The 10918-nt window shown below is 50.1% G+C and overlaps 1 protein-coding gene across 1 annotated transcript; it reads right to left on the reverse strand.

The window, feature by feature from the left end:
• Positions 1-3283: 3283 nt before the first annotated feature.
• Positions 3284-10798, reverse strand: KLK5 (kallikrein related peptidase 5). The gene is made up of 6 exons (XM_019425514.2): positions 10668-10798; positions 10315-10399; positions 8148-8418; positions 7368-7624; positions 7110-7243; positions 3284-3778 (listed from the first exon to the last, which is right to left on the reverse strand). Exons 2-6 carry the CDS (start codon positions 10385-10387, stop codon positions 3623-3625), a joined length of 891 nt encoding a protein of 296 aa, XP_019281059.1. The 5' UTR covers positions 10388-10399; positions 10668-10798; the 3' UTR covers positions 3284-3622.
• Positions 10799-10918: the final 120 nt, after the last annotated feature.

Consider the following 10918-nt stretch of genomic DNA (forward strand, 5'->3'; position numbering starts at 1 on the left):
CTCCCATTAATTTGGATTGCTATTTTACCATATTTTATAACTTCCCATATAGTATATAATATATTGAGTTCTGAACTCTCTCTTCTGTCTCACTGAGCCATTTGTCTACTCCTGCACTCACTAACACTACACTTTTTTTAATTTATTATTTTAAACACTACACTTGAAAAACTACATTATTTTATTTTTGCAGCCTGTCTTAATATCTGGTAAGGCAAGAAGCTTATTTCTTGCACCACCACAGCCCTATTCTCCTTACCACTTACATCACCATGCAGGAAATACACTGGTCCTCTCCACCCTTGACAGGAGCCACTTGCAGACATCTGTTCCCTCCTGATTCTGGAGCCAGGCTTCACACTGAAAAAGGCACATCCTCATTCAGGAAGAGAGAGTTGATCCTGCCCAGGAAAATCTGCACAATGTCTTAAGCTCAGGTTTTGTTCCTAGAAACTTCATTTCTCCCATCAACTCCTCTGTATCAGCATACCTAACACCAACTAGAGTAGCACAGCTGCTGGAGGTTCTGTCCTCTCTTGTTTCAAGTTCGGATGTTGGGAGTGTGTGCCTGGAGCAGGGGCTTACGCAAGTCACCAAGAGTGCAGGCTTCTTTTTGCTTCTTGCAGTCGTCTTTATCCCGTGGCTTTTATCCTTGTGGTGCCAAGTGGCTGATCCATCTCTGGGCATCCCCATTCTTGGTGGGAAGGGGATAGGTTCCAAACATAACACCCACCCTTTTATCAGCAAAACAAAAACTTCCCAGGGAAATCCACCCACTGGGTTTCAGCTTACATCTTGTGCTTAAAACTGGATCACCTGGCCACCCACATGCAGGGAGAACATCTTTATCCGGATTACGTGCCACCCTGAGTAATAGTTGGGTTTGTGTGGTAATCCAACAACTACATCTCAATTTTGCCCAGGCTGCCCTGTGCTGAGTCAGACAAGATCACAACACATCAGTCTCTGCCTCCGGGCCCACACACCTCCCTTCTGATCTCCTGCTCAACCTTGAGTCTAAACCTGACCCAGAATGCTTCCAGGCTGTGCCATCAGGAGAAAGAAGCATGGGGACAGGGTAGGGGGCGGGGGAGTCAAGCACAGTGCTTCTCCTAAACTTTTCACCATAGCTTTGGCAGGTGTTAGATCAGCGTATTGCCTTTAAAACTGTTGAAGAGAGGTGCCTGGGTGGCTCAGTCGGTTGAGTGTGCGACTTTGGCTCAGGTCATGATTTCACCGTTCATGAGTTCGAGCCCCGCATGGGGCTCTATGCTGACAGCTCGGAGCCTGGAGCCTGAAGCCTGCTTCAGATTCTGTGTCTCCCTCTCTCTCTCTGTCCCTCCCCCACTCACACCCTGTCTCTCTTTCTCTTAAAAAAATAAACATTAAAAATTCTGTTAAACCGTTGAAAAAACTAGAAACTACCCGATGTCCATTTATAGTAAAAAGGGGAAATAAATTGGAGTACATTTACACAAAAGTAAACAGTGCCATAATGAAGAGACATCCACAACTATAGACAAAAATCTGGGTGAACCACACACAAATATAAGACTGAGCAAAACAAGCCAAACACAAGATAATGCACTGTGTGATTTTATTTATATGCATTTATTATATTTCCATAAATCTATAAAAATACATTTATATTTATTCATACAAAGTTTATAAGTGGGCAAAACCAATGGATGGTGATAAAAGTCAGGAGGTCACTGCACTTGGCAAAGGGTAGTGACTGCAAGGGGGCCCCTAGATCTTCTGGGGGAGCTTGTCATATCCTGCTTCTCCATCTTGGTGCTGGTTACAAGGATGTCTTCTGTTTTGTGAAAATTCATCGAGTTTATAATACTCATGAAAAGGGCACATTTCTGTTTGTACATTATCCTTCAATGAAAAGTTAATTTTAAAATATTGCTAAAAGGACGCCTATAAGAGACACGCTTGGCTGTTTACCTACCATCCATGTTTCTCTTCTTCTTTGATAGGAGAATCTTCATTTTATTCAGGGAGCAGCTCCTTTCCTCAAGCCTCCACTACTCAGGGGACATTCTGGGCTCAGTCTCGGAAAATGAATCCTGATTGGTGCAAATCAACCATGTTAATCCATTTCCTCTAGCCTGCGATTGGTTTAGGAGAGGGCATGTGACCCAATTTTGACCAATAAGAATGAAGGGAATTCTGCTGGGGCAGTTTCTGGAGAAGTGTTACCCTTCTCTGAAAGATACTCTCTGGGGGCCCGTGGTGGCTCATTTGGTTAAGTGCTTGACTTCAGCTCAGGTCATGATCTCACACTCCGTGAGTTCAAGTCCCGTGTCGGGCTCTGTGTTGACAGCTCAGAGCCTGGAGCTTGCTTCAGATTCTGTGTCTCCCTTTCTCTCTCTGCCCCTCCCCTGCTCATGCTCTGTCTCTCTCTCAAAAATAATCATTAGAAATAAAAGACACTCGCTGCTGTCATTGATCTTGAGGAACCACACACCAAGGAGAACCAAGAGAAGCAGAGAGAAGTGGAACTGGAGCCCTCACAGCCCTTACTTGGATTTCTTGGTACGCAAGGTTAAAACCTAACTAATTCAAGGCACTATGAATTTTTTCCTGTTGCCAAGAGCAGATCGACCAACAACATCATTTTGGAAAATATACTCAAGATTGCCCCTCAGCTAGCATTCTGCTCTGTTCTACGTTTTGCCCCCTAACATCCCAACTTTGAGTTATCTCTGTCATCTGCAATTATGTCAGTATTATTTGTCCGTATTTTGCACCATGGCACCCGTCTTGTGCTTGCTTACAGAGAGCGGTTGGACTGCCACCTACATTCTTAGGCTCCTCTCCCTTTCCCTCATCTTCAGAACCATCTTGTAGCATCTTCTAATCTCTCACTCTGACTGCCCCCCCCCCACCGACAACTCCTTCTTATAAGGACCCTCCTAACACTCCTCTTTCCCTGTACTCTGTGCTCATTCTATTCATATCACTTACATGCTTATTATAGTACACAATTTATTTGTCTATCTCTTTACTGTCTGTCTTCCCCTGTGAAAATGGGAGCTCCGTGAGGCAGGAAGTTGCTCTCTGTTTTGCCTGTTGTGGAATCTCAGCATCTGGAAGCTTCCTGGCACAAAATACCCACTCAAACAGCATTTGTGAAGAAAACGCAGAGCGGCTTGAGCAGATCTCTGCTTCTTGCAACTGAAATAACCCAATAGAGCAAACACAGCGGTGTGGACAGAAGTGACTTGTTTCTGGCTGCCCGGTCATTCAGTGAGTGCGGGACACCACACAAGAGTCCACTTCTCCTCAGATGCTTTATTTCTGGGACCAGATTTGGGTCACAGCTGCAGAGCAGGGACGGCCTCTGGGTCTGAGGAAGGAAGCACCGGGGAGACTGAGGTGCAGCCCTCACATTGGTCATTCTGGGAACTGTCTCTAGGACCTGAATGGAGAGACAGCATCAGCCCACTGTTGGGGAAGGGGGACCCTGATTCCAGGAGACTTGGAGGGGCTGGAGAGATTGAGATTGCTAATCCCTGTTAGGGAACAGGGGTCTGGAGGGAGTGTCATGGTCCCTGCAAGAGTGAGGACCGCAGAGGATGGGGCACACCAGAATGCCCAGTCCTGGGATGCCTCATGAGTTGGACTGGATGGTGTCCTGGATCCACTTGGTGAATTGGCAGAGGTTGGTGTAGACGCCGGGTCTGTTGGGCTGGGCACAGGGAAAGTCTCCCCAGGACACGAGGCCCTGTAGGGAGCCATTGCAAACCACAGGCCCCCCAGAATCACCCTGTGGAGGAGAAAGGTGCTCACAGACAGAGATGTGGACAGGTGGAGACAGGGAGACACACAGGTGAAGAAAGGCCAGGGTGGCAAGAGATAGAGACACAGAGGCGGAAAAAGTAGAGAGGTGACGGAGACGTAGGTGAGAGAGAGGGAAGGAGAGAGGGGGAGAGAATGTTAACATATCACTGTAAATCCAAACCTTAGAAGTTCTGTTTGCCCCTCTCTACCCAACCCCCACCTGTGTCGCCCTCACTGGGTCTCCCTGTCCCTATTTCTGTTTCTCTTTTCCAACCTTCCATTATTGTATTTCTCCTACTGGACATGCCTTCCTTTCCCTTCCTCACTCTTCTCCTGCCCTTGCAGCAATCCACCTTGTTCTTACACACCTCACCTTTGCAGAGAGGCAGTTCTCAGCCCTCGGATGAAGCTTTCTCATCCTGGGCACCACTGACGTCGGGGCCAGATTATTCTTTGCTGTGCTGACCGTCCTGGGCATTGTAAGGTGTTCAGCAGCATCCCTGACCTCTATGCACTAGATGCCAGTAACCCCCTTCCTCCCCAGGGGACAGCTGTGACAACCAAAAATATGAACAAGCTCTGCCATGTGTCCCCTGGGGTGGGTCTGGGGGTAGGTTGAGAACCACTTCCGTGGGTTGCCTGTGTTTAACTCCCCACAGCTCCAGCAATTCCTCTCCTATAATAATACCACTCTCTACTGCCATTTCTTATGAGTGCTTATGCAAAATACTGGTATCCAGTATAAAGAAATCCAGAGCCTGGCTTCTTTCTTTGTTAGCAGACACTGTTTCAAGGCAAAAGAGCCTGGCTGCCTGTGAACCTCTAACTTTCAACTTTCTTGCAGATTAATTGTTTTCATTATATGTTGCTTAATATCCCTGCAGAGTTTCCTTTGAGAGGCAGTTAGCTCACTGCTCTGAGCTTGCTTTTTCCTCTGTAAAACAGAGCTATCAATAATGGCTAAGTGAGTTAATGAGCTCATCGATGTACATAAACGACATAAAGCGGGGTCTGAGATTAGCTGCTATTATTATGATAGTATTAGTGTTGTTACTTTTTGCTCCCAGGGGCCACACCCTGACCACACGCTGGTATGAAAAGCTACTTGAGGTCTGCAGAATGAAAAACAAAGTGCTAAACGGGGCTCCAGAAAAGCTACAGTGATTTTAAATGCTGACCTGTGGATTAGATGTGTTTTCTTCTGATAAAAATCCCTCTCTCTCTCCAGATACGTGTTTCCATGTTATGTGGGGACAGAGATGATATTGGGAAGTTGCTGCAATTGTCAGGTTTGTAAAATTCTTTTTGTGAGGGGGGGGGGGGTGGGGGGGCGGGGAGGGGGTTGCCCAGCCATCAGAATAGGACGATGTGCTTACTAATTGCCAGTGTTACTGAAGTGTACATCCTGTGGCAGGGAACACCTGAATTTATATCCCTCTAGAACCGTTGAGGGCCTGAATACAGGGAAGGCTCCTGATCCCTGCAACAGTATAATTTTAATTTCTGTCATCCTCAAAGGATAGAGCTTCCATGAGGACATAAAGAAGTTCTGTATTGGAGATCAAGGAGTATTTGTTGAATATTTGCCCCCACCCATCTCTCCAGGCTCAACTCCTACTGCACCCTCCCTCAGTGTCCCAAACGTTCTGGCTTTTTCTGTCCTTTGAATCAGCCAGACTCTTCCCTGCTGCAGGACCTTTGCACATGCTTTTCTTACTCTTAGCCTTTGCAAGACTGAGTCCTTCGTGTCATTCAGCCTCTACCCAACTCTTCGAGGAGGCCCTCCTAACCATTCTTTTATAAGTAAATAAATATATATGTATATTGGGGCACCTGGGTGGCTCAGCCGGCTAAATGTCCAACTCTTGATTTCTGTTCAGGTCATCATCTCACAGTGGTTTGTGAGATCGAGCCCCCGCACTGGGCTCGGTGCTGACAGTGCAGAGCCTGTTTGGATTCTCTCTCTGCCTCTCTCTCTCTCTCTCCCTCAAAATAAATAAATAATAAATAAACATTAAAAAATTTTAAAAGTATATTTATTTAAGTAATCTCTACACCCAGTGTGGGGCTTGAACTCACAACCCCCAGATCAAGAGTCGCTCTTCCGACTGAGACAGCCAGATGCTCCCCAAACACCCTTTTGAATATTGTCCCTCATCACTTGCTATCATAAAACTATGTTTTATTTCCTACCCAGTTCTTATAATTCTCTGAAATTACCCTAGTTATGCAGTTTCTTGACCGCTGGGGCTTAAAGATAATTTTATTTTTTTATTTTATTTTAAGCAATTTCTATGCCCAATGTGGGGCTTGAACTCACGACCCTGAGATCAAGAGTCATATGCTGTACCAGCTGAGCCAGCCAGGTGCCCAACCATTGGAGGTTTTTTTTTTTCTTTTTAACCTTTTCTGCCCTCCAACAAACTTCCAACAAGTTTGCAATCAAGCCTCTGTATTAAATATTCTCTTTTTTCAAATACCTAGCGAAAGTTTTTGTTTTCCTTCCTCAAGGCAGTTTACTAGCATTTGTCAGGAAACTTTCATACTACAGATTTTGTGGAGACAAGATATGTAACTGCCATCTGCCTGAAATTTGCCAAAACAAATAGACAAAACTGGTATCTATTACGTGAAGGGTGCCCCCTTAGATGTGATATCTGCAGTGCACAACCTGCCTAACCATACAAAGCAGACTTGATCTCTCCCTCTAGGCCAGTGAGTGCTGTCTAATACGGTAGCTCTTTCTGTCCCTCCCATGTGCTCTTTTTCTCTCTCTCTCAAAATAAAAATAAACTTTTTAAAAAAGAATGTAAAAAATCTCATTTATAAATGTTTTATATTTTCTACATTTTTAAATCATGGTGCTTGGGATACATGGGGTTAAACAGAATTTATTATTAAAATAGCTAAGTTTACCTGTTTCTTTTTAAAATGTAGCTACTATAGGGGCACCTGGGTGGCTCAGTGGGTTAAGCATCCGACTTCAGCTCAGGTCATGATCTCACGGTTCGTGGGTTCGAGCCCTGTGTCAGCCTCTGACAGCTCAGAGCCTGGAGCCTGCTCTGGATTCTGTGTCTCCCTTTCTCTCTCTCTGTCTCTCTGCCCCCTCCCCTGCTCATTCTCTGTCTCTGCCTCTCAAAAATAAATGTGAAAAAATAATAAATAAAATGCAGCTACTAGAAAATTTGAAGTTACATGTGTGACTCACATATTTCTACTGGACAGGGCTGGGTTCCCAGCACTTAGCAAGGTTTCAGGTTACAGAGTTGGCACTTGCTGTGTATTTGCTGAGCAAATGCAGAAATCTCAAGCCTTACCTGGCAGGAGTCTCTGCCAGCCTTGTCACCAGCACAGAACATTGTGGAATCTATCTGTCTTGGATAGGCCTCCTTGCACCTGTCGATACTTAGCACGGTGATGTTCAAGCACTGGAGAACCTTGGGGAATTTAACTGTCAGAGACACACAGAGTAGGGCCACAGTGAGCAGTGAGAAAGACGGGGAGGGGCAGTGCTCAGAGACAGAGAGGGGGAGAAGGCAGGCAGGGGTGGGGTCGAGAGGGGCCTGGACACTCACTGCTGGGGCTGCTGGTTGTTCCCCAGCCAGATACCAAGCATCTGGTTCCAGCAGACGGACACCGGGAGGAGATGTTGATGGGCTTAACATACTGAGTTTCACGGATTCTTCTGTTCAGTTTGATGAGCATGAGGTCATTGGAGTGGCCGGGATGGGAGTAGCCAGGATGGGGGATGGATTTGATCCCCTGGAACATCTGCTGCCCAGATTCATAAACGGGTGACAGGGAATGGTGGCCGAGACGGATTCTGAAAAATCTAAGGAAGACGGTGCAGATTACCAACAACCCCGAACCCTATGCTTTTATCCAGTTTCAAGCACATCCCAAATCTAGTCCCATCCCCGACTCCACCCATCCCATCCCCAACCGGAATCCTTTCTGTACACAGAAACCACCACATGTGCATCCCCAACACGATCTAACCACCCCAACCTCAAACCCAACCGCCTCCAAAACTCCCCATAACTCTAATCCCAACCCTACACTCAGCCCCATCCTAACCCCATGTATCTGCGCCCCACCTCCTCCCAAACTCTAAAGCCACTCTGAATCACATCTCCATTCCAAACCACTCAGCATATGCACCCACCCCAAACCCAACGCGCGCCCAACTCCCACCCCCGCCACGATCCTTTCTCCAGCCTCAGCCCTCTGCCCCCCATCTCCATCCTTAGTCCCATCTCAACTGTACCCCTTCGTCATCCCCGCCGGACCCTCATCTCCATGCCCCCACCCCTGCCCCCTGCCCTGTCCAGTCCTGCTCTTAGAGCCCCACTCACTGCTTCCGGCAGTGGGCGGCTGTGAGTAGCCACTGCGGATGCACCAGCACGGCCCCACAGTACAGCTGGTTGGGATGCATCAACAGTGCACCCTGCCAAGGCTGGCCGAGCTTCTCGCAGTCGGTCCCGTTCACGATGCGGCTGCTGCTGCCTTCGTCTGCCCTGGTGTCCTCCTGGGCCCCAGCTCCAAGGTCCCGCGTGCTCCCAGAGGGCCGCGTGCCGGCGTCAGAGGGGTTGTCGCAAGAGGTAACATCGTTTGCAAGAACAGGCTCTAGGGGCAGAAAATGGGCGGGGTTTGGGGACGGGGCGGGGCTTGGGCGCAGAGGGTGGGCCTTTGAGCCAAGAGGCGGGGCCAGCCAGAGGTCGTCTGACTTCCGAAGGGCCCTTACACTGAGGGGCGGGCCCGGGGCTTTAGGGGCGAAGGCTGGAGTCTAAGGGTGAAATCTCTGATGAGGGGCAAGGCTTAGAGCTCAAGGACGGAGTCCAGGATCAGGTGGTTTACTGGACTCTGACTGCACCTCAAGATTCCTGGGAGTGGCTAGAGCTTTGTGGGCGGGGCCAGGGAGGGTCAAGTTGGACGACCCCAGAGGCCGAGCCAAGGCTCAGCGGGTGGAGCCTGGGGAATGGACCGGTGACCAGGGCTTTAAGGGTAAGACCTGGGCTCAGGAAGTGGGGTCAGGCCTGGAGGGGGCAGCTGGAGAGGCCAGGGTCTCTTAAAGAGCCCTGACTTGGGCGAGGAGGTAGGGGCTGGGCTCTAAGGGCTGCAGACAGGACCGGAAGTGGAACCTGGCCAAAAGGAGGGAGAGCCATCCAGGTGGGGCCTGGCTTGCGCCGCCCAAGGGGACCCTGACTATGGATAAAGCCTGGACTAGCAGCGCGGTTGAGGAAAGGGGGCAGAGTCAGAGCCCCTGGGCGGAGCGAGAGTTGGGGGAGCAGAACCAGGAAAGTGCTCAGCTAGAGGCGCCGGGTGGTGGCAGAGAGTAGGCCAGATTTTTTGCCTTCTCAAACACGAACGTACCTCCTGAATCCTCCTGCCAATACCGTCCCCCCCCCCCACAGACAGACACGGATACCTCATTCCATCGCCAGTCCCCCATAGTCTGTTTAGTTGTTCACATTCTTGCCAATGACCCAGAGATGCCAGGCACTGGTGCCGCCTTCATTTATGCACACACTCCAAGAAACATGCGCACAACGGCTGTCACCAATAGGCGCACGCACACACACACACACGCGCACGCGTGGTCTCCCCCGGGATGGCTACAGGCACAGCTCCGTCTCATGGTACACACACTTCCCAGGTACGCGCACTCGGTAAACGCCTCACGAGACCTCATGCACCCACCCAGCGTCTCAGTGATACGAATGCACGTATACATCTATGTAGAGACCACCACATGCACTTCTGCCCACAGGCACGTTGGCCTGGTGACAATATCACACTCAGTAAACCAGCATGGGACAGTGCAAGTGACCTGGCATCAGCCACCCGCACACAGCCACTGCCTCCTAGTGACAGCCACTTCTATTAAGGCAGGAATGGAAACTCCACCCACACAGCTGTGCCGTCACACAGCCCCCTATAAACACACAGTCACAGACACGCACCCATAGAACCCCAGGCGGTCACACAACCCAAATATAGCCACCCGTATTCTTGCACTCAGCCACAATCACACGATCACAAACGGCTATCTGCAAGTACCTGGCCACACATTTCATGGTAACAAGCACGTTTGTTACCTGCAATCTGGTGACACAGGGACAAGAGCCCCAGATCCCTGCAGTCATACACAGTCACACACATAACGTGCATACAAGCACCCGCACAGACACTGAGCCACACGTGATCCTATATGCACACACACCCAGTCACACAGTCACACACACACACACACAGCCTCCAGGGTAATGCACCTGTCACAGGCAGTCACTTGATATGGGAAAAGGTCCCCTCCTCACCCCCCCACCCACCCATACACACGGTGACAGGCACACAGCCACACACAATCACTTGATCACAAATACGGACACCGACTCCTAGTCACCCAGTCCTGGAGCCATACCCACAGAGTCTCCCTGGGACAAACACTCCAATGTCACTCAGAGAGTCACCCACAGCCCCACCCAGAGTTTGCCAACAGGCACACACAGGGGTTCTGGTTACCTCTCACCCCCAGAATCAGAGCCGTGATCAGGGCACCGACCATCCACGTCGTGGGGGGTCCTGCTGTAGCCATGGCCACTTGGACCTGGTGGGAAGGACAGAGGGCAGGGTGGCCCAGGTGATTCTGGGAGCCCTTACCTCACGTCCCTTTCTTCCCTGTCCCATTTCCCAGGGCAGAGAGGAACCACAAGGACATTGCCTTCCAATCCCCCAAGAGCTACAGACTTCAGAGGAGCAGACATCCAGCCCTCTCCAGTTGGGCAAGGAGGGAGGATAGAGAGAGTGGGGGTGCATCCAAGCCCAGAGCCAGAGGCAGACACCTCTCCCTCCCAGTGGTCTTCCCCAGGCCTCACCTGCCAAGAGAGCGTCCCCCCTGGTAGGGGGTGGGGAACCGGCTCCCAGCTCAGCCACAGACTTCTCAGGCCTGCGCCGTCCTTCCGCGCCTCCTCCTGGGCTCCGGGCACCCGGCCTGGGTTATAACCACCCACTGATCCCCGGGGCGCATTCCCAGGTAGTGAGGCGCCCCGTCAGGCCTCAGCAATCACTCCTCCTGCCTGCCCCCCACCTCCACCTCCAGAGCACCCCCCCCCCACCCAGTCCCAAA

Source organism: Panthera pardus, unplaced genomic scaffold (genome assembly GCF_024362965.1).
Source record: "Panthera pardus isolate Hobbes unplaced genomic scaffold, ASM2436296v1 HiC_scaffold_18, whole genome shotgun sequence".
Classification (NCBI taxonomy): domain Eukaryota; kingdom Metazoa; phylum Chordata; class Mammalia; order Carnivora; family Felidae; genus Panthera; species Panthera pardus.